Source organism: Telopea speciosissima, chromosome 4, assembly GCF_018873765.1.
Source record: "Telopea speciosissima isolate NSW1024214 ecotype Mountain lineage chromosome 4, Tspe_v1, whole genome shotgun sequence".
Classification (NCBI taxonomy): Eukaryota; Viridiplantae; Streptophyta; class Magnoliopsida; order Proteales; family Proteaceae; genus Telopea; species Telopea speciosissima.
In genome coordinates, this window is record NC_057919.1 from 24,248,043 (window position 1) to 24,271,936 (window position 23,894).

The 23,894-nt window shown below is 37.8% G+C and overlaps 1 protein-coding gene across 3 annotated transcripts; it reads left to right on the top strand.

Moving 5' to 3' along the window:
- The first annotated feature begins 8,485 nt into the window (after positions 1 to 8,485).
- LOC122660031 (uncharacterized protein At4g06598-like) lies at positions 8,486 to 17,583 on the top strand. Of its 3 annotated transcripts, none has more exons than XM_043855204.1 (4): positions 8,486 to 9,247; positions 10,008 to 10,087; positions 10,212 to 10,334; positions 16,982 to 17,583. In XM_043855204.1, the coding sequence occupies exons 1-4, from the start codon at positions 8,532 to 8,534 to the stop codon at positions 17,188 to 17,190; spliced, it is 1,128 nt and encodes a 375-aa protein (XP_043711139.1). In that variant the 5' UTR covers positions 8,486 to 8,531; the 3' UTR covers positions 17,191 to 17,583. The 3 variants fall into 3 exon arrangements, with proteins under 3 accessions (XP_043711139.1, XP_043711140.1, XP_043711141.1); XM_043855205.1 differs by having other exon boundaries at positions 10,008 to 10,083; positions 10,208 to 10,334; XM_043855206.1 differs by lacking the exon at positions 16,982 to 17,583 and adding an exon at positions 16,520 to 16,665 and having other exon boundaries at positions 10,008 to 10,083; positions 10,208 to 10,334.
- Positions 17,584 to 23,894: the final 6,311 nt, after the last annotated feature.

Below are 23,894 nucleotides of genomic sequence, written 5' to 3' on the forward strand. Positions count from 1 at the left end.
TTAGTCAAGGTCGGATGCGGATGTGGTTTGAAAGCTGAAACCGAGTGTAAATCCGAACTTCACAGGGGCTCGGGACAATTTTAGTCAAGGTCGGATGCGGATGTGGTTTTGAAAACTAAACCGAGTGTAAATCCGAGCTTCACAGGGGCCTTCTCGGGAAGGTAATTTCGAGGGTGGTTTCTTGCTAGGGATTCATTTTCCAAGGGGTTTAAAGGTAGGAGGCTTCAAGAAAGCTTCCTCCAAGGTCCATTAGGGTTCTAAGACCTCATTAGGTCCATGTAATCCCATGGATTTAAGAGGAAAAACAAAGAGAACCTAAATTAGGACATAATAGGGTAGAAACCTTAAATTTCCTAAATGGAAAGAGATTACTTAGGCTTAGGGCTTGTAATGGAGTGAAATAACTCCACCATAGTCTAGGTTTAGAGGTTCCATCGATTCCTTGGGTTCCAAGAGAACCCTAGGTCGAATCTCTCCCATTTCCCAAACCTCAAAACTCAAAATAGATGAAGAGATGTGGGTTTCAATGGCTTACCTTCCCCAATGTAGAAAAGCTCCACGTGAGGGCTCCACAAGGTGAGGTTCCAAGCCTTCAACCAAGCTTTTCCATTCCTCCTTCTCCTTTTTTTCCTTCCTTCTTTCTTCTTTCCTTCCTTCTTCTTTCTTCTTTCTCCTTTCTCTCCTCTTTCTCTCCTCCACGATTTAGGTTAGATGGGAGAAGAAATGAAAATGAATGCTTCTCCCCCTTTGTCTTATTTATAGAAAATGGGCTTGGGTCCTTTAAGTTAAATGGGTCAAATAGCTAAATGGGTACTTTAAGTTAAATGGGTCAAATAGCTAAATGGGTGGATCCAAGATAAATGGGTCATTAGGCCAAATGGATAGTTTAAGTTAAATGGGTCAAGAGGGCTTAATGGGTTGACCCATGGTCTTATTTAGGGTAAAGGAATGGGTTAACCCATCTTTGGGTCAAATAGAGTTAGATGGACCTCGGGTTAAATTGCCACTTAAGCCCAATGGGCCTCTTAAGCTAATGGGCATGCCCACTAGTTATAATTAGGAAAGAACCTAATTAAAAGATGAGCCCACATGATATGGGTATAATTGCTCTTCACGCGTTTCCCAGGGCAAGTGGGACCCACAAATAGAATATTCCCAACTCAACTAAAATAGCCGGGCGGTCCAAATCTTGACCGCACTTGAGGGCATCGAGGAAAAGGTAAATAAATAAACTTAAGGGCTAGAACTTACTATTTCCTTGTCATGGTTTGTCCCCATGACCCGAATAGTTTCCTCCACAGGTAAACCCGCTTTGTGGTCAATAAATTTTGTAGGCAGGTTTGACCACTAGTGAGAACACTCACCCGGCATACGTGGCGTTGATAACCACACGTCACGGGAAAAATAAAAATTAATTATGATCCGGGGTGCGGATATAACAATTCGTCCCGAACTAAGTTAAATTTCTCGTGTTGTGTGTGATCATTTGTTTGGTTTCTTCCTTGTGGTTGTGCATTTAAGTTCCCAACTTGTTAGGGACTTGGGTAGAACTAAGGGTGTCAATTCGGTATGGTATCGAAGTCAAACACCCCATGCTGATACTGTACCGAGTACGGTACCATTTTTCTGTATCGATACTATTATTTAGTTTTCTTACCTTCATAAAAAAAAAGTGGCAAAAAATCTAGTGTGAAAAAAACATTACTAAACTATAAACTAAATGAAGGACCAGTACCAAGTTCCAACCCTCTTGATAAAACAAGAAATGCAGTATTGCTCCTTCAACATCTCGTATACTATATTTATTATTTATTATATATAAATTAGTATATATATCAACATATATGCCAGTAATATGGTAGGTACGTACCGGTATTCAATAATTCAATATGGTATCGATATGTCAGTACGGCACGGGTAATTCGGTATTGTACCGGTTCGATAAACGATTTTGGTACACCCTTAGGTAGAACTCATATCTTCCCTACCTTCATCCTTAAACGCACACTAGGTTGTCATGCCTTGGCTCTGGCATAACCTTGGGTTTGATACCACTTGTTAGGGAATTGGATAGAATCCATCTGTAAAATCTAGTTATTAAGGAGAGGGTGTCCAAATACCTATAAGTCTCCATTTTGGGCTACTGATATGGGATTATTACTCTCGCCTTTCGCATGGAACCCCAACAAAAACATTGCATCGACTGTTTTTAATTTAAAATAGAGTGGGGGAGGGGTGTGGGAGGAAAAAAAGGTTGGGGGAGAGAGTCAAAGAGGGTAGGAGACCGAAAGGATGACGAAGGGCATATGCACGGGAGGGCGAAGAGTACAAAAAACCACAAGTGGTAAGCCTTTGATTCAAATTATTACCTTTAGAGCATTTCGGAAAGTGACATAGGTAGAGGGAACGTTAAATAAGAGAATTAAAAATCTATGATTACCAAATCAACGGGTTTTGAGAGAGAGAGAGAGAGAGAGAGAGATTTGCATAAAAAAGCATCTCTTTTTACGGATTCTTCATTTTTGCCATGTAGATGACTAGATGATTGATATAACAATTATGCCTGTTGGATATCTAGGGAGGGAAAAATATCCTCTCCAATTCCTTGAAGTGTGGCAGTGCTAGGTGGAGATGTCAACACTTGGCAGCTGCCGCATCCAACCGTCCAAGCTCACTGATATGGGGACCGTTGGATGTAGCAGCTGCTAGGTGTCGACATTTCCACCTAGCACAGCCGCACTGCCACACTTTAGGAAATGGAGAGGATAATAATCCATCTAGGGAGTGGTGTGGATTGGCCACATATTTAATTTTAGTATGAACATCAATCAAAATTCTTCTTCACATGAACCATGGGGTCTCATCAACTATACTTTTCTTTTATTAATTTCTTCTCTATTTAGGGAAAAAAAAAAAAAAAACTAGGTTTGGTGGCTTTTCAATTTTTGGTACTAGTAAGAATCTTGATTTTATTCTTACAAAGAAAAAATCTTGGATTTTATATTCACCACTAATGTCTAATTGGTGAAATTTTGTTTAGAAGTATCTTTTATGGAAAAGTTCATCTAAGCAGCTCGCTTGAAAAAACGTATCTTAGGAGATTCTTTATTTTTCCACATGGGTGAGTGATGATAATTTTGCCTGTTGGATATCTATGGTATGGTGTGGATTGGCCGCATATCAAAATTCAGAATGAACTTCAATCAAAATTCCTCCCATGTATTGATGCATCTCCATATTTTCCATACATACCTACTGTTAGGCTGGTAACTACTATGCACTATTAACTTGGATTTTTCAAAAATTTTTTGGTCACATGTCAGCAAGGAACCTTGAGGTCTATCTGTTAACAATTTTAGGTCTCACCTAAACTACCACGTGACAGATATTTAGGCGTCGCTTGAAGATTCCTTTCCAAGCAGTCTGCTTAGAGAATCTTCTATTTTTTATTTTTTGGTATTTTCTTTTAAGAAATTTAACTTATAATTCTTTATGTTTTAAAATGGCATTTTCTAGGGTGAAGGCCAGGCTGAAAGGAGTGTAACATGACGACTTCAATCCACATCATTCATATCCATTGTATTAATAGTCGAGAATGTGATGAGGGGTGAGCGATATCAAACTAGGTGTTGTGGCATGGACGAGGATAGGTTTATGAAGAAAACATAGATATGAACATAGTAACAATAGTTAAAAAAAATAACACAAGAAGGAAAGTTTTGCCTATTTAACAAGTCATTCATAATGCTATTGTTATTGTGATTGCTAATATACAATAAATTCTTATGTTTCTTAATATTATTAGATACATTTTGTATCTCTCTATAATATATTTTACAGTACACTGATGTTTAAAACATTTCTTACGTATACTTAGTAGTTGACCAAATCTTCAAAAGAAATTAATGAAAAAAATAACACAAGAAAGAAAGTTTGCCTATCTTAATTAAAAATAAAAAAATCATATCAAGGATTTTGGCAAGAGATCATTTCTTTTCTTGATTCACTAGTGTTTTTCTCCCACATTTTCTCCTCTTTATTATTATGTGCAGGGAAATGGGGATTCTAGCCTTTTATTTTATTTTCTTCTCTTTTACTCCGTAAAGAATAGACAAGCTACATATTTCAAAAAGAATATCTATGATGGTCTCATCATGTCATTAATTATTGAAAGAAGCTTATTCACAGTAAAATAGATAAAATTGCTCTATATTTGATTCTAATTATAAAAATTTAGATATAGTGTTATGAATAATTGTCAAAGTCCACCACATAACCTTATTAATTTAAAGATTATTTTTTTTGGATCAACGGAATCACTTGATACCCTTAAAATATGAGAGAGAGAGAGAGAGAGAGAGAGAGAGATATGACATGTATTATCCAACTAGCTGGTTTGTTAGATTGAAGTTAGTATTATATGCAAATATTGATCATATATAATTAGTGGATTTAAAATTTAAGGGAAAAGATACTAGATTTGTCTACCGTGTTTGGTACAATTTATGAGTTTCTAGAGTAATTCTTATGGTTCGAGATTTCTCACACCCACAGTCAAGAGAATTTCTCTTGACTTTTGGGTTATCGGGGAGTCAATCATTTATAAATAGGGGAAAAATATTTACGGCCATTGATGATTGTACTTTTCCTTCATGTGATGCAAAGGGCAACCTTCTCAAATTCTAATGGTAGATTTCATTGTTTTTGAAAGTAATTCTTATACAATGAATTGACACTTAATATGTACAACCTTACAGAAGTTGACAATTTTGTACATAAAAAAAAAAAAAGTTGATAATTCCAAAATGTTTAAGAGATAGTAGGATGAGAAATTTTAATTTCACAAAGAACGCTTCAAAACAAGTAAAACAACTAGTCAAACAACTGAGAAATCACTTGAATGGATCAAAATTTCACCATATGCGACTTTATTTAGAATAACTCTAAATCTAAAAGGTGCATCTTATTGTCACCAAGTAGGTGGACTAATAAGTTATAATCTTACTTTTATGTCAGTTATGTTATTTATAAAAAAATCATTTAATGTAGGGGTAAAAAAGAATTTAAAAAATTAAAATTCATTTAAAATTTTTTTTTTTTTTTTTATAGGTTCATTTAAATGTAGATCTTATTTATTTATTTTTTTTGTTAGAAAAATGTAGATCTTATTTGAAAACCTTTTTTTACACTTGCATTGAATGCAACAAATGGCTTTTGGGAATAAGACAAGGTATAAAAAAACAAGATTATAACCAAGATTGGTCACAACAAGATTTTTCCAAATATAAATAAGGGTAGAAAGGGAGAAAATCTTTATTTTTTTTATTTTTCCTTCTCCACCGAAAATATGTAAGGTTCGTGATACAGTAAATCAGGTTCCACAGCCAAAGGTTGTAGCCCTTTAGCAGTGGCCACTACTTTGGAATCAAAGTTAGTCATTTTGATCTTGACATTGTCTACTTTTTAAGAAAGAAAGATTCCATAACATTGGCTTATGACCTCCTTTTGGAATGGTTATCTTTGGGCAAGAGTTTTTTTTTTCAAATTTTATTCATGTGGGACCAGCCACGTGGTAATGAATAAGGGCTTTGCACAATTGCACTGTTCTGCCGGTCTGGATGCTTCACACGCACACCCAAGTTGTTCTTTTCCTGCTGTAAAATATTGTGACTTAAACAGAAAAAGGTCTTTGACTCTTTGCTGTAAAATATCGAGAAACTGATTTTATCTCACGATAGTAATGTTTTTTTGGTAAAGCATCTCACGATATTATGGGTACGATAAATTGGGTCTGATATTCTTGGAGATTACTTTCTGTTTTTTAACGGTTTAACATTGAAATGCCATTTGCTTATACTTTCCAACCAGTCACCAGAGCCTCGCAACTATCTTCTCTCCCTCTACTCTTGCTCTTGCTCTTGCTCTTGCAGAGCCCTAGGATTTCTCTCTTTTTATGTTTATTTTTTAGGGTTCTGATTCTAGGGTTTGTTTCTCGGAGCACAGAGGATGCGAAGAGGATTACGTAGTTGCTAGTCTCTCTCAATCTGGTATATACATTGTCTTTAATTCATCAATTTGCTATGGCTGTATTCCTTTCGTTTTCTGTATATTCAAAATCTTCCATTGTTTCTGTACTTAATTATTTAATTTCTTATGTAAATTGGTTTAGATGTTTTTTTCTTTAAGAACCATTTTTGGGTCCTATTTTTTCCCTTGAAATTTCGTTTTTCATTTTATTGTAATTTTTTGGGATTTTTTAATGTTGTTTTCCATTCTTTTCACCACCCGCCAATCTCTTGAGTCAGTTCTGTGGTCGTCTGTAGCGGGTTTTCTATTTTTATTTTAATCGGGTTTGGAGGTGTGTCAGTTGTCATAAAAAAGAATCATTTTGTGTTAAAAGATCACGCAGTTGGTTGCTGTGTTATGTGCTTCATTATTTTCTAAGGAGAAGGAGGTGCTCTCATGTGAGGCAAAATGTAGGAAGAATGTTTAATTTCTTGTTGGTGTGGTTTGATAGCTTCGGGATGAACTGTTAATACAGTAACTGTTGAAATTTATTAAGAAATTTGAGGTTTCACTACGGAGTACCAAAATGAAAGAATTACACGGAGGAAGGAGGCCAAGTGATAGTGAAAACCGACACTTGTCAAGTTGAACGGGTGACTTCAGAAGAAAAAAATACGGATAACATATGCAGGTTCATCTAATATATTTTCGTCAGATTGGACTAATAGGCTTTATTTTGTGTGCCCAATGGCTTATGATCATGAGCTTAGTATTTTGGGTTTTCTATTGTAATTGGCTAAATCTATAAGCCCAAATATGAGGGATTTGTGGCCTATATGAAATTAGGTATTTGTTTTTATTTTCTTAGAGTTCCTAGGTACTTTCTATTATCAGGAATTAAGTTGTAACGAGACTTTCCTTAGCTTGTGCATGAACAGTTTACTATTTTTAGTTTATATAAATAAAGAGAATGGGCTACACAACTTCCTTACGCTTTTGAGATTCAGACATAGCTTTTGCTTTTAGTTTTGTGAGATTCAGAGCTCCTTCTCTGTGTGATGTAGTGAAATCCTTGGTTGGATGCCGAGGTTGCTTGGTGGGATGCCAAGTTGTACTAGTGAGATGCTAGTCAAGTTCTAGGTGAGAGGCGTAGTCCTATCCTTCTTTTCTATCTTTCTTCTCTTTCTTAAGGTCAGTTTTCTGATTGCTTCATCCTTGCGCATACAAGTTCAGTTTCTGTTGTTCTCAATTTGCTATTCAGTTCACTAACCTTTGTACTCAAGTGAGAGGCGTAGTCCTATCCTTCTTTTCTATCTTTCTTCTCTTTCTTAGGGTCAGTTTTCTTCTACTCAAGTGTTAACCAGATTTCTAGTGTCAACATATCAGAGCTACGCAAGCCCATCGGACTGAAGTTCTGTTGGCAGTTTTTTGCTATGTCTGAATTCTGTTATAGCAATACTTCTTCTTTGTTTCTATTCTCTTCTACTTACTGATTGCTGACGCACTTGCTATTTATGTTTACCTGAGTTTCCTAATCCGACTTCTTGTTTCTATGTTGAGAATGACTTGCTATTTTGATTCTTAGTTGCTATTTTTTTTCTTCTTCTGGTCGCTAGATCTGGTCTCTCTTTTTGTGACTTACTATTTTTGAGACTACCCATATCTTCAAATCTGACCATTAGATTCACGTAAGATTTTAAAGACTTGTTCTCCTCGTTCTCCAACACAAGCTTGATGGATATAATCCTATCACCAATTCTTTTAACATCCACTGCATCATTCTTTAAATCTTTATCCACTACTATGCCCACTCCGCTTCTAATACTTCAATCCCCCGTATACCAAAGCTTAAAGTCATTCAACTCTTTAGCTTTTATACCCTTCCATCTGGTCTCCTGAATACAAGCTATGTTAATCCTTCGTCTCCTCGTAACATTATCAATTCTAGACTCTTACTCGTAGTTAAAAATTGGGATGTCTTTTTTGCTTCTCTAAATTAATAAAATTGTTTGCCTCTTTATTCTCTGATCATCTTCCACTTGCTAATACATTTGTTCTGCTTTCACTTCTAAGATCCTCTATATTTTATAGTCGTTGCTTTTTTGCTTTTAAGTTTTGATTCCTACTTTGCTAACTACGGTTGATCAATATTTGATGAAACTAATTAGTCTTCATAAAAAATGGAAATTAGTAGCTTCTTGCATAATGTCAAGTATTAAATACTCGTTTGTCTCATTCCATGATAAGGTTTGGGTTCATGATTTATTTGTAGGTCATAAATCTGTTATCCTGGGACACAGTTTTTTGTGTTACTGAATGCCACCTACTTGATCTTTCTGTACAGGTACACACCAATTAGCACATTTTATGAACTTTTAATTTGATCTCATGAGTCATGACCAATGTGAAAGGAATGGAGATGCATTTCAAAATGTGTAGGCAATATAATTTGATGCAGTTTTTTTTTTATTAGTCCTGATATCTGTCATTTCATGTCAGTTTCTTTGGCAGACTGAAGCTGTTCTATGGCCAATTCAAAAGGGTCTTCACACATTAGAAATTTGCCATACTCAGGAAAACAATCACTGCTGCCTCCTAAAAGTCCCTTTCCGAGTATATCACCATCCTATACTGAATATGGAACCAGTCCTGCAATAGGATCGAAAGCTATTCCGAAGCAAAGAGAGGGGCATAGACACCACCAACGTACTTCTTCTGAGAGCTTTCTAACAGAGGATCAACCTTCTTGGCTTGATGATCTCCTTAATGAGCCAGAGACACCTTTGCGAAGGGGTCACCGGCGGTCTTCAAGTGACTCATTTCCTTACTTGGACACTGTTAATGCTTTTAACTTGGAAAATGTAGCTCAGGAGGACAACTTTAAAAAGGCCTCTTTACCTACTTGGGGATCTCTGGAATTTGATCCTTACAAAGAGGCATGGCATGCTTCTTTCTACACAGAGCCAACTTCTTTTGGAAGCCTGCAGAATAGGTCATGGGAATCTTCATTGAATTCTGTTAACTACTTAAGTGGCCATCCATCTTCCAGGGATAATAGTGTACGTCAAAGCTCTGGACAGTTATCTGTGCCACAGGAACCGGACAGGGTTCCATCTACAGCTACTGACAAGCAAGAACAGGGGGAATCTGGGTCACATAATCTAAAAGGTTCTTCTGATAAGAAGGATAACTCTTATGCTAAGCCTACTGCATCAGAGACAGATCCAAACCGTACTAAACAGTAAGAAATCTTTATTCCTTTGTTCACAGTATGCTTGATTCCAGAACTTCTAATATATTGAGAATAGTTTGCTATTAGTCTGAAGAAAATTTGTGTTCTTTGCCATAAGTATGCTTTTAAGATTTTTCGTTGTTAATTAATTTGTTCACTGTACCCCTCCTCTCTCACCCCCCCCCCCCCGGGTCCCAAAAAAAAAAAAAGGGAAACAGGAGGAGGAAGAGAAGAAGAAGAAGAAGACGAAGAAAATTGACTGTACTTAAAAAAAAAAAAGGAAAAGAAACTTGTGATTGTATTTCTCTTGCATTATAACCTGTGCTGAGCTGTTAGGGATTGTACTTTAAAATGTGTAGGCCTTCTATTCTGTTGGATTTTCAATTTCCCTTTTATATGCATCTCCTCTAATGGCTACATAAGTAATTCACATTTTGATGCTCATCAAATGATAAATTATTCAAATACTATGGTGGTTGATTTAAAAAATTAGTGTTTTGGTGGCTCAGCTATGATAGGGACCAAGATCATTGGTTAATAATATTGCATTCTCTATTCTGCTGCTTTGTCTAATTATGGGCAGAATCCTTTTTTTGGGGAGAGGGGTTACCCTTCCATGGTCAGAGAATCCTTTATGACTGCATGTTTGAATTTTGATCTTTTGTTTTGTTATTCAACCTATGCTTGAATATACGCTTACAAATGCAAACAAGTTAATTACTATTGTTTTCATCTTTGTATGTATGACATTGGACGCTGTTTACTGCAGGCAATTTGCTCAACGTTCGCGAGTCCGGAAACTTCAGTACATAGCTGAACTGGAAAGGAATGTCCAAGCTTTACAGGCAAGTTTATGAAAAAGTTAAACACATTATCAGTCTGTTCTAGATTTTAAATTATTTATCCTTGCTATGCAACTATGGACATTATTATTGTTTCTCATATATATATTTATATATGATTTTTTAGGTAGAAGGGTCTGAAGTTTCAGCTGAGCTTGAATTTCTGGACCAGCAAAATCTTATATTAAGCATGGAGAACAAAGCCCTGAAGCAACGGCTTGAAAGTTTAGCACAGGAGCAACTTATAAAATACTGTAAGTCTCTTATACCGACTAGCTAAAGCTGTAATCCCTTGGGGAAATAATTTAGGAAGTATGTGGTTGCAGTGCTACTGAGCTAGAACTGTTAGATTTTAAATGCAACTCATTCTCATTTCCATGCATAGTTGTCAAGGCAACTAGGCGACCCAAGGCGTTGGAGGGGTGCCTAGGAGTCGCTTACGCGCCTAGGCGTGCAGTATATGGCTATATGTAATATAACAAATGATAATTTATATCATAATGCTTATGCGCAATATAGAAGCTATATAATTATGCTGTTAATGACATAATATAAAAAAAAACCCAACATATAATAAACAAAAGGGGAAATCCTTGGTTGAGTTGGTGTAAAGGCTTGATTCTTACCTGGGGAAAAGAATTGGATAGTGGAGAAATCCTTTGTCCGTGATCAAGGTAGTGGACGTAGGACAAGTTGGTGCAAACCATTTCTGCCTTAATGCATTGGTGTGCATCGTTCCTCTCCCTCTCTTGCTTCTACATCAAGCACACTATCCTCCATAGCACTACCTTTGTTTGTGCTTCTTTGTTTTCTGTTTTATGTTTGTGTGATGTGCTTAGGATTAGTTTTGGTTTGTGTTTAATTAGTTATTTATTTGGTCACAACCCAATTGGGTTGCATTCGATCCTACAAAGCTTTTACATGATGTTATCGTTTAATCAACATTCAGAAGTGAGATTCCACGACAACATTAACCACCATGTTGTATTAGAATCTAATTTTCTCAATTTCAATATACTGATCAAATGAACATCCATACAAATAATCGATTGATTTGTGGAATGGGATGCACCCAATGATAAGGAGAAGAAATTAAAAGGTGAACATATTTCAACTGAAAAATACAAGAGTTCTTAATTGAAAAATCACATACAAATATTCAATCAATCTGATTACTATATTCTATATGGACGGGTAAGGTGCTCCCCTGTCTCTTTCTCTCCAAATAGGAGAAAACTAGATGGTAGGTTGATTCGTTGCATAATTTATGTACTTGGAAATTAAGGAGAACATGTTTCATTTGATTATTTTATACTAATGTTAACACTGGTTTTCCAATGAACATATATAGTTGGTGCTTATTTGGATGATTGTACATAATGTTTTTCATTCTTCACAATTTTGGTAGAGAATCGACTGGATAAAGAGACAAAACTATTTGAGGAACATGCCTGAATATTAGGAGACGAGATTTGAGGCATTAGTTCTCCAACACTATGTACAATCCTTTTTTTGAAAATAGGACCTTACCGCAATCCGATTCACATTTGCCTTTGTTTTTATCCCTCATCCCTCAACTCAAGCGGCTTCTCCTCCATTCCAACAGGATTGTGGCCACTGCTACGATATTGAATGAAGATATTTCACCAAGGAACGCAGCAGGAACTGAAGCTTCTTATTTCTGGAACAGTATTTTCCCACAGCCCTATTATATCGAATGAGAAACCTTACCGCATTTCCATCCACTATGCCATTATATTCAACAGCCAGGCGACCGGCCTTAACAGAAGAACTCCATTCTCCCCCGACCATCTGCAAATTTCCGCTGCTATTATATCAAATTTATATTTACCAGCATGATATGGAAATGGAAGTGAAGCTTCTTCAGTTTGCGCTGGTATTTTTCGTTGGCCTATTAGATCTGAATAATGCTCTACCACTAAGGAGCAAGAAGGAACTGCCCCAAGCTACTTTTGTCTGCCAAGGTTTAAAGTATCAATATCGGCTATCGTTCCAGAAGGGTGATTTTAAAATTTGAGTCATTTACCGAAAGGACCATTTCTACCCCCGGTCACACCCGCAATGAGGGGCATTACGGTTCTGGTTACAGACTCTATGTACTTAACCAGGGTTACATGGAGCACGACTCATATATTATATATATTTATGTTATGTATAAACATATAATATAGGGTAAATTACATCCCCCTCCCCTGTAGTTTGCCCTAATTAAACTTTCCTCCCCTTGACTTTCCCTAATTACACCTAGACCCCCTCTGGCTCACGGTGTTAGCCTGGTGTTAGTTTTAGTTTTGAAAAGACTATTTTACCCTTGTACTAAAACATCAAAATAAAATTACAATGCTGCCCATTTCTTCATCTGCAACCTAAAACACTCATATCTATCTTTCCTCTTCCATTGCCAGCACCACCACCACCACCACCACTGCCACCGCTGCCTCCTCCTCCACCGCCTCTGTTCTGATTGTTTACAGTGTTGCTCAAAAGCAAATCGATTTAGTCGAAGCTTCATCCACTGGATCGACTACCAATCTAAGAAAAACACTAATCCAACGAAAATTGATGTTGACAGAGGAGAAGGAGAACATTACAAACCACAATGAATAAGAAGAGATCAGAGAGACATTACAGAGAGAACAAATAAGAAGAGATTAGAGGAGAAAGAAGGAAATTGATTGGTATTAGATTATCCCCACCCACCCCCACCCATTTGCACCTCTGAGTCACCACATCATCGTCCTCACCGCCGGTATTGCCCTTGCTGACATTAGAGCGCTGTCGTCTATCTGTTAGCAGGACCGCCATGAGCGATGTTTTTACCAAACCAGCCTTTTCGTTGGGGTTTGGGAGAGGAGGGAAAGTTCAATTCTCAAAGGTAGAAGATTATTGATGGATCCTAATAAGGGATTCGTTACATTTTGAGAGCTTGAAGAGCTCCGCTCTACTAGGGTTACAGGGATTGAGTGATGATAAACTGTCGTCTATGTTGAAAGAGGGTGATTTGGATGGTGATGGAGCTCTGAACCATATGGATTTTTGTGTTTTGATGATTAGTTTAAGCCCTGAATTGATGGAAGAGTCAGAGAGGTTGTTGGGAGAAGCTCTGTTACAGGAATTGAAGAATACATTAATGGTTTTATTTGTTTTCCCTTTTCATTTGTAATTTTTTTGCTCAATTTTTGTTGTTTTCTTCATTTTAATAGTTGGAAAGAAATATAAAGAATCAATCATTACAGAAGAACTTCTTTTACAAGTTTTAAGCATTTCCTTTTATCTACTTAATCATCTTAGTGTGAAGTTGAATAATCCTCTGCGCAGTTCTAAATTGAACACAATAGATTTTGGTTCTGCAAGCAGGACATGAATAATTCAATGTAACATTGAACAACAACTCCCAAGTAATAAGCACTTGCCAATGAGGATCAGAAAGCTTATTACTTGCCTGAATTTGATGATTCTCTCTCGTCTAGGTCTGCTGGGTCACAATGGAGGTTCCTCCCAAGAACCTGTTAGGTTAGGAGTGTAGAAGATCAAGTCCCCAGAAGTGATGTCGAGAGACTGGAGAGATTCCTCTGGAGCAGACTCGGGAATCTCATCTTTCCGGTTGAGAGATAGACGTAGAGTTTCAGGAAGAGATGAAATTTTCTCAGCAATAGCGGTCTTTAGGTCTTGCAGAGAACATGGAGATGGCGTCTCGATCCTCAGAGTCTCCTTCGATTCTAAAGCTCTCACTCTCAATTTCATGTTGCTTTTGATTCACTAACCCTTTCTGGTCTCTATTGAACAAGAAATTGATGAGAATTAAACTTTGTAGACAAGAAACTCCACGGTGAAGCCTCTAATAGAGAAATGATAACCAAGTGATGGCTACAAAAATCTCCACTATAGGCTATTAATGGGGTGGGGAGATGGGTTGCGTTGGCAGTGGGGGAGGGGGCGGAGTTGTAGAAAAGGGGTTGGAGGAGGAGCATAGTTCTAAAACTTGTCTCGACTCGGCGAGATCTCGGCGAGTTTCTCGGTTTTCTGAGAAACCAAGAGTCCGAGACGAGATGGCATACGGTACATAAAAGTGCAATAGCTCGTCGAGATCTCGGGTTGACCCATGGAAATGACCCTTCTACTAAGTATTTACTTACCTAACTAGAACTCGACATATCTCGGCGAGATCTCAGGTCGAGATCTCGGGTTGACCCATGGAAATGACCCATCTACTAGGTATTTACTTACCTAACTCGACAGAACTATTATATGCTTGCTGTGGAGCACTATATACAACATTACAGCAACACTATGTCATGGGAAGACTATGTGACACTAGCAGGGACTGAATACTTGATTCAAAGTCATTTATGTGATGATAGTTGTAACACTGTTAAACAGTTTGATGTATCACTTTAACATTTCTAATTCTTATTTAAGTTGTTTAGCTATTAATTGAATGTTTTGTTTGCTTTCTATTACTAAATTATGTGTAGAGTAGGGTATTTTAGTACATCATCGCCTACCAACCTATGGTCTGAATTGAAACTCATATTTGGACTTTGTTTTTGCAAAATCTGATAGTGCCATTGTGTTTAAATGGCCTAAAATAGGTTGAATATCAAGTTTCAGACCCAAACTAGGTCTAAAACCCACCGAGTTTAGGCTTCCAGTCGGAAAAAAAAAAATGCTCCAACTCGGCGAGATCTCGACTCGACTCGGTTTTTCCAAGGGCTGAGTTGGTACCGAGACCCGAGTTTTAGTACCTTGAGGAGAGTAGGAGGAAGAAGAAGAAGAAGAAGGAAGAAGGGTAAAAGAGTGGGGGCGGAGTTGCAGGAGGAGGAAGAAGAAGGGTAAAAGGGTCATGTTACTTGGACCCAGGGTTAGTTTGGGGATTAAAAAAAATACTACTTTGCCACAACAGCATGGGTGTAATTGTAATTGATTATAAACTGTAGGGGAGGGGACGTAATTAGGAAAAGTTGGGGGGAGGAAATTTAATTAGGGCAAAGTACAAGGGATGGAGATGTAATTTACCCTATAATATATACCTATATAATTAGAGAGAGAGAGAGAGAGAGAGAGAGTTTTTGTATTTTTGTTAATTTTACCATTTTACCCCCACTTAAATAGCAATTGTGCACATTGTAAGGCTACGTACATTTGACCCTCCCCAAACCCTGCTAAACGTGGGAGCCTTGTGCACTGGGTAGACCTTTGTGCACATTATATATATATATAGATGAGTCTTGATCTATTATGGTTTTTCTATTATTTTGATTTATTTTAAATAAAAATAGGGTCCATAAATGATACCAAACACCTGCAAAAATGTTTTTGTGTCAGAAAAACAAAAATAAAAATGATACCAAAGAGAGCCTAACATGGTTGGCTAGATATTGATATTATGAGGAAAACCATGTCATCTCATATTGAAAGGAGGACTTGGTTTTCCTACACAGACATTAAGGAAAGAATCTTCTTAGCGTGCATGTTGATCTGCCACGTGGGAGCTCAGATGGGACTGAAATTTTGTGGATAGGTAGTTACCATTTACCAAGGCCCCCTACACCAAATTTCATATCAATTCGAGTGTGCCAAGTGGAAAAAAAAGGAATTGAAAAATCTAGAACTACCAAAGCATAAGACTACAATTGGGGGGGGGGTGCATGGACATATATAGGAGGGTTTGACATTAGGTGGAGGGTAAATAATTGACTTTGGGGCTGAAATTTTACATGTGACCTATTCAAACCATTCCCTGGATGTCTAATAGTCAGAGTTGCTCCATCACTCTTCCGCGTGGCAAACCTAAATGTGCCCATTCAGCGGTTCAAGTAAACTATTGAGTATTTTGGAAAAGTAGGTGATATATTAGAGACAGATAGACACTTCTAAAGGATAAGAATCTAAATTAAATTTAAGTTCTCTAAGTGGCTTGGCTGCAAAGGAAACTCCAAGCAGCTTTTGAATATCTGCACGCATTTCAGGTGGGGCCCAAATGTTGTGGACAGGAAGACCCCAAGGTTCCCTGCACATATGTAAAGTTTCAGCCCAGTCGGAATTTTTCAAGTGGCAGAATTAAGCTTTTGAAAATTCAGGACAGTAGTGTTTGAGTAACAGTAGGTCTGCATGGACATACATGGGGATGCATGCCGATACATAGGAGGGATATTTGATTGGATTAGGTTCTGGAATTTGATACGTGGCCAATCCACACCATTCGCTAGTCATCCAAAGTTCAGAATTGCCATATCATTATTTCATGTGGCAAAATGAAGCATCCGCTTGGAGATTCCTTTCTATGCAGGCTGCTTGGACAAACTTCCCCTAAAATTTAAAAGCAGAAGATTTATTATATTATTTGTACTGAAAATGAAAGAAAATTTTTCTTTATGTATATATTATTCAACTAATTTCATAGTATTAGCTGTTATAGTTCTGAATAAATAATGGAGGATTACTATGCTGCCTTGTATGTATTTGTGATTCAAATTTGGGCCTGAGCATTTTTGAGCATGGAAATTGAGGAGAAGAATCCATCCATATGATGGGTTTTGTGTCACCCATGGGTGGCAATTGTAGGATGCAGTCCCTTTTCTGGAAATTTTAAGTGAAAGTTATCGAAATCTTTGTATTGTCTTCCATAAATGATTTCTGTTCTTTTTATTGCTGCACAATTACCTTTTGCTTTTAAAACAATGTGTAAAATACTAAAATGTTTCTGTTGAAACAAATTAAGCTTAGCAGGCCCAATTTCCTGCAAAATACTTTTGATAATTTATATTAAAATAATTAACAGCTGTAGATTGTGTTTTTTTCTGGAAATGAGGATCTTTTCCCAGTACTGATGGTACTATTCATCGAGAGAAAATCTAAATTTTCTGAGGTTGTGGATCAGTGGAGCAGGATGTGTTGGAGAGAGAGATTGCAAGGCTACGAGCATTGTCTCAGCAACAGCAGCAGAAGCAGCAACAACCACCACAACCATCGTCAACTCATCGCCGTGCCAGCAGTAGGGACTTGGATTCCCAATTTGCCAACCTATCTTTAAAACACAAAGAGGCGAGTTCTGGTCATGATCCAGTCACTGGGCCACTTCGTATTTGAGTTCAGATAGAATATGTGCCATATTATGTACCTTGCACTCCAACTCTGGTGACCGAGGTAGTTTCTTTTGTGGAGAAGGACTGAGGGTAGCCATCAGAATCTTGGGGCCCTGACAGCCACTATTCCTCCCCAACAACCATATTGTGTTTCTGATATCTTCATTTGTGCACCTGGTGGTCGTTGCCGGAGAATTGATTTTCTGGCAGGCGATTCATCGGAGGTGATAACTTCGTTAATCTTTTCCTCCCCCCCCTCCCCCTTTTATTGGTTGTCTCCTGTATCGCAAAGTGATTCTTATTCATGAGTAGTCGCTTCACAGTCATGATTCTTCAGATGAGGAACTGCTTGTATTGATTGTGAAGATAGTTTATGACCCTTGGATTGGAGATTTAATGGATGATTGAAGATGGCTTGGCTGTGGAAAACTATGTATGCTGGGGCAGATAAATCAATTACAGCCTCACTCTTCAAGATGTTTGCTGTAGGGTTTCTGTAGATTAAAAAGTTTGAAATATTGAGTGATAACTTATCATGTACTAAGCTCATCAATGACTAGTTTGAAGAACTTGGTGGAATTCATGTGAGACTTGACCACCTCTCCAATTTTGGTGCTTAAATGTATTGCTGATAAAGGATATGTAAAAGAATACTCATCATATTCTTTATCTTTATCTGACATTATCTTCTTCTCCTAGAGATAACCAATCACACACCACAATCTTTCCTTTCACCAATTTACTATCTAAGCAGCTATCTTCACCTTCTCTGAAACACACAAGGCAATCTTCCCTTGTAATTTGTCATGGAAGCTAGTAGTAATACTAAGGGACAGTTCATTGCCGTTGGATTTTAATCTTCTCCATTTCCAGATCCATTATTTCTTGTTATTTCCCCCTCCAGAGTGCGACATGTGGCAGTCTTCAATCCAACGGCCTTAAATCATTTTCTTGCTTTTAAGTAATAAACTAACTATGGTTATCCAAACCCAGAACCTAACCCGGGTCAAATTTAACCAAACCAATACTAAACCCATGGTTAACTCAAATCGAAAGATACCCAACCCTAATCTCATCGTCTCTTTCTCCTATGCCCTCATCTCTCAACGAACAGAGAAGTTGCCGTTGCCGCTGGAATCGTCGAACTGTGATGCTACAGCATGAAGGACGGAGATCCTTTATTTCGTTGTCGCCCCCATCTCGCTGTCGCCCCAATCTCGTCGGATCCGTCGAGGAGAACCGGAGTTGCAGTCGATAGGAGTTGCAGTCGATAGGGGTTGTTGTCGAGGAGACCTCTCTGAAATCCAATCTTCTTCAATGATTTTCCCAAATCGTTTAGTGTTCTCTCATTTATGTGATTTCTGATCGTTTCAAGGAGCCGATTTGGGTTCTAATTTATAATATGTTGGACTGTTGTTGGAATGTTCACATAAAAGAAACTGAATCGATTGATGAGTTCTCACTTGGGAATCATTCGCTCATCTGAAGGATGGGTTTTTGTCAGATTGTGATATGGAGAAATCATCTCAAACAAATATTGTATTGGACGAAGAGAAAGTAGAAATAATCGCAGAAATCCAAATATGGTGAGTACCAAAACCATGAATACCAATGACCAGTCTTCATCTACTAACTCAATCATAGACGAACCAGAAGGCGAAGAAGAAGAAGCCCATTTGTTGAATTCAAGAACGGTGGACACTGGAATTCACTCTGATAACCAGAACTCTTATGTGCAACCAAACAAAATATGATATGCTTCACTCATTCTCGTTGGTGGGAAGAAGAGAGACCACAGAGAATCTCATGATTAATTAATTCCTTACACATTCTCTTTTCTTAATCCTATTTTGCAGTGAACGAATCGTTTGAGAAGGTTGCAAGCTCTGGGCTTATGCCCAATATGATATTCTACTTAATGAAAGATTAAGACCGAACGTTGTTTGAATTGTCATTGGTTTTATTGAGATAATCTGTTTTTGCGTTTCCTAACCTCCAATGGTCAAATGGAATACGTATTTCGGTTTCATTCTCACCAAGATTTAGGAGAAAACTCAGTAGGCTGTTCGAACTAGTCTGATGGACCTAGAATTGGGGTCGAGTATTCAGTTTAAGGGGTAGAAAGACCCGCAACTTCGGTTCTCCTTGACGGATCCGGCGAGATGGGGGCGATTCCGACAGCAGCGGCAGCTTCTCTGTTTGTTGAGCTTCTCTGTTCGTCTCTCAATGAGGGCATAGGAGAGAGAGACGATGAGATTAGGGTTGGGTGTCTTTCGGTTTGAGTTAACCATGGGTTTAGTATTGGTTTGGTTAAATTTGACCTGGGTTAGGTTCTAGGTTTGGTTTAGTATTGGTTTGGTTAAATTTGACCTGGGTTAGGTTTTGGGTTTGGCTAACCATAGTTAGTTTATTACTTAAAAGCAAGAAAATGATTTAAGGCCGTTGGATTGAAGACTGCCACATGTTGCACTCTGGAGGGGAAAATAACAAGAAATAATGGATCTGGAAATGGAGAGGATTAAAATCCATTGCGGTTCACTTTCTGGATCACATAATGAACCTCCAGCTCCTTTTCCATATACCGAAGGATGCTTTGTTCCATTCAAAGTAAAAGAATTAATGGAATTACCCTTACCAAAAATTAAAAAAAAAGCCATTAAAGTAGTTTTCTAGATTTGTGTGATAGAATGCAAAGCACCAATACACCATCCTCTGCAAGTTGACACATATTAAATGGAACCTAACGGTCTTTTTTATATCATTTTTCAATTTTTTTTGTTTTATACAAAAACTTTCTTACAAGTGTTTGGTATCATTTATGGACCTTATTTCTATTTAAAAAACATCGAAATAATAGAAAAACCATAATAGAGTTGAGACCTTATTATGGATTTTGGCCAAAAAAAAGGTTTTTAGCCATAATAGAGTTGTGCATGTGGTTATAAAGTCTCAAAGTACGTCGAGGGTAGAGTAGTCATTTCCTCCTTCAATTAGAAAGGCAAGTCTTGAGTCCTGACCTCCTACTACTTCTTCTTCTTCTTCTTGCAACCCCCCTTTCCTACCCCTGGCGTTCTTCTTCTTCCTCCTCCTCCTCCACCAGCTCCTCTTCTTCTTGTTCGAGAAACCCCACCCGCCCCCCACCACCCCCTGTTGCAACCCAAATCACCCCAGCTGTCCTCTTTACTCACCACTTAACCTACATGTGGGCTTTGGGCCTTCTCTTAAAAAATTGTTATAAAAATCATTTGTACCAAATCTATTTTTCATTTTACAGTCAAATAGGCCAAAAACAAAATGAAAAATGATACCAAAAAGACACTAAATGAGATCATTGAAACCAAAGATCGGCTCTCAAGAATTGTATTTTTCTTTTTTAAAGTAAGCTAACATATAATAAAGGACCGAGTTTTCCTTCAGCCTCGTTGAATGGGAATCCATTCATCATGGGGCTTCAGATGTGCGTGGAAGGGTATTGAGAGGGTATTTTGAGAAACATAATAAAATCCAATTTTAGGGAACCCTATTGGGGCTTCTTACCATAATGACCTTTTCATCCCCTAGAACAACCTTATCAATGATGTGGCGGTCGGTACTGCTTGCGGCAACAGATAGTAACCAAGGTGCAAGACTTGTTATTGTCTGCCTTCTTGGACCCTTATTTCCTGCAGCATGTGATGTGAGGATGCCGTTCTGCATGGCATGAAATGACCCAATTGCTATGGAATCTGAATTGAAATCAAGGATTCGATTCGATGACACTGAACGTGAGATGATATCTACTCCATCAGCAAGACAGCAATGGCATCATCAAAACCAGCAAGGATATTTTCTTCAATTCATAGCAATCTCTTGAATAACAAACTTTGTAAACTGCAATTCTTGCTGATGGTACACCTTCCCTTGCATTCCCTTGAGCCAATCCATAAAACCCCACATTAGATACTAATAAGTTACCGGCAATTGTAGAGGCAGTATGTGTCCCATGTCCTTCTGTATCCTTCACTGAACTAATTATATGGGGGTAAAATCGAGCACCAATGATCTTGCTGTAAAAAATTAATGGAAAATTATTGAGTACAGTACTGAAGGTTTTCCTTGTTCTAGAGAAGATATTATAATCAACACAAAAATAATGAACTATCATCAGGCCAAGAGAATTACTTGTTGCATGTAAAATTCGACTCGCGGCCATTACAAACATCCTTCCATTTCTTAAGAGGAGGGCCAAATCCTTTGTCACTAAAACTTTCAGATTCTGGCCATATTCCGCTATCAATAAAACCAACAACAATCAGATCACTCTCAACACTGGGTATTCTTTTCACAGCAGTGGACAAACCAATGAAGTTCCAGGACCTAGTTGTTTGTAGTTGGAGAGTTCTACTAAGGAAAACAGATACTACACCTTCCTTGCCTGTCATGACACCAAAGATATTATGATCATATTGTTATAAAATTGAAGCACAGTTTAGAAATTAAAGATATTGGGCTACTAACTGGGAAGCTTTTTTGTTTTCTCTTGTTCATTGGGCTTTGCTGCAAATCCATTGAAGCTTCTATGATAGCTTCGCACAAAGTTGTCGATCGGTTATAGAGCAGCACAAAGAGAGGGATGTAATTGGTAAGAATTTGGATATTCTATATATTGATTAATCTCAGTGTAACCAATCATTGTTATTGAGTTGTAATAATCTCACGTGATATTCATATAAAATGAAATATCATTATATTACGACAGAAGATCATTATAATACTGACATGATTGTCATAAATTTCCATTCTTAGGATTAAAGGCTTTGGCTACGTGACCTTCAAGAATTATCCATGAGACTCTTTAAAGTTTCAATTGAGGATTATGGAAATGGTTTTGCTAGGGATAGTAATTTCATGGTTTTTCCGGGAAAGATCGCTGCAAGAGCACATAAAAATTATCTTCCCATGCCTGCGTGCATTCTCATTGGCCCCCACATTGGTACAAGGACTACGAGATCAGACAACGATCTCTTGCTCAAAAAATTAATTACAAAACAAGAGGTATACAAGACAAGGGGGAGGTTCGTCATTGCACAGCCGTGCATGGAACCTTTTGCCTTGATAAGGGGGAGGTTTTCACATATAACATTAGGGAAAAAGATCTCTAATTGGTGGTGTTTCAATTCCTACGCTCTCTCACAAGGCACTGTGAAATGACGTCTCAGTCCCCTAGGTAGATACCCAGGCATGCTCCCCCATTGGCCCAGACGCTTGTGTAGAGATCACTCAGATGTAAAAGTGAATGTTTATCACCTTCAGAACGTGCACCCATGTACACAATATGGACCTGCACGCATCAACAATATAAGCATGATGAATACCGTGATGGAGCCATGGATATGGATTTACTTATGAAAAGTGTATTAGTTGCCTCATCTGAGTTAATCCAGCGAAAACTATATGATACCATTAATCACCCATCGTAAATTGAGCAATCTAGTGCACGAGGCTCCTGCTACTGCAAAGTCTGGAAGGGGCAAATGTATGCAGCCTTACACCCATAGATCCATGTTATTGAAATTGCACCCTTTAATAGAATTAATAGTTTCTAAGTTTTGAACCCGCAACCAACAGGTTGCAATAGCACAACTTACCCGTTGAGCCAAGGCTCGCCCATCATAAATCAGGCAATTATCAGCAGTATTGGCCAAGTTATTTGGGTTTGGTCGTTGGGCGCGCTGGGGCATAAATCCTTGGCCATGACAATGAAAAGGCCTCTATTTCTATGTTTATATGTAATTTACCATATCTTATATAGGGATTTAAAGAAGTTTCCAATCAAGATCAGCTTAATTAAGATCATTAATACAGAATAAACATGTATCTATGTTTTTTTTTTTTTTTGGTAAGCATCTATTTATGTTTCACATCTTATTGATCCATCGAACAGACATGCGAGCTAGGATCCCTACGGCTCAGGTGCCCGTAGTAGCCTGTGCGATGTGACAGGACCGTGCGAGCAATGACCGTCTTACCCCCGCTCGGGCAAGGCGTTGGGCAGAGGGTAAGGAGGTCATTGTGTGTGCGACCCAGTCTGCGCCGCACAGGCTGCTACAGGTAGCTGGGCTGTAGACGATCTGCGTTGGATAATAGAGAAGTTCGGAGATTACTTACCTTTCTATCTTCTCGAATGGCAGCACAACAACGAATGCATACTGCAACAATAAGAACCACTAGGAAGGGAGAAAATAAAGAAGCGAGGAAGTTAGCCATTGTTGGATCCTCAAGGCACTTTCACTGTGACATAATATTTATATAGGGGTGGGAAAGAATCATAATCATTAATTCTTTTTATTTTTGCTAAAAAATCATAATGAAATTTTACCCAAAAAAAACCTTTATTTTATTTTCGAAAGTTCTTTTAGTTATTGCTAAAAAATGGTTTTCAAAACAAGTTGAAAGTGACTTATCATTATATCATATTAAAAAACTGTCATTGCCCATGTGAATGACAAGATTACCCCTATATTAAACAACTTTTGAGAATATGACAAGGTGTATAAAAAGTAAGGTTACAACTTCTTGGTTCACCTATTTGGTGACAACAAGATGCATATATATATATATATATACACTAGTAAAGGTGCACGTGTGACCATACGTGGATTATAAGTAGATATATTAGTGAGTCTAACTTACAGAATCATGATATACTTTTCTTTACATTATCGTTTA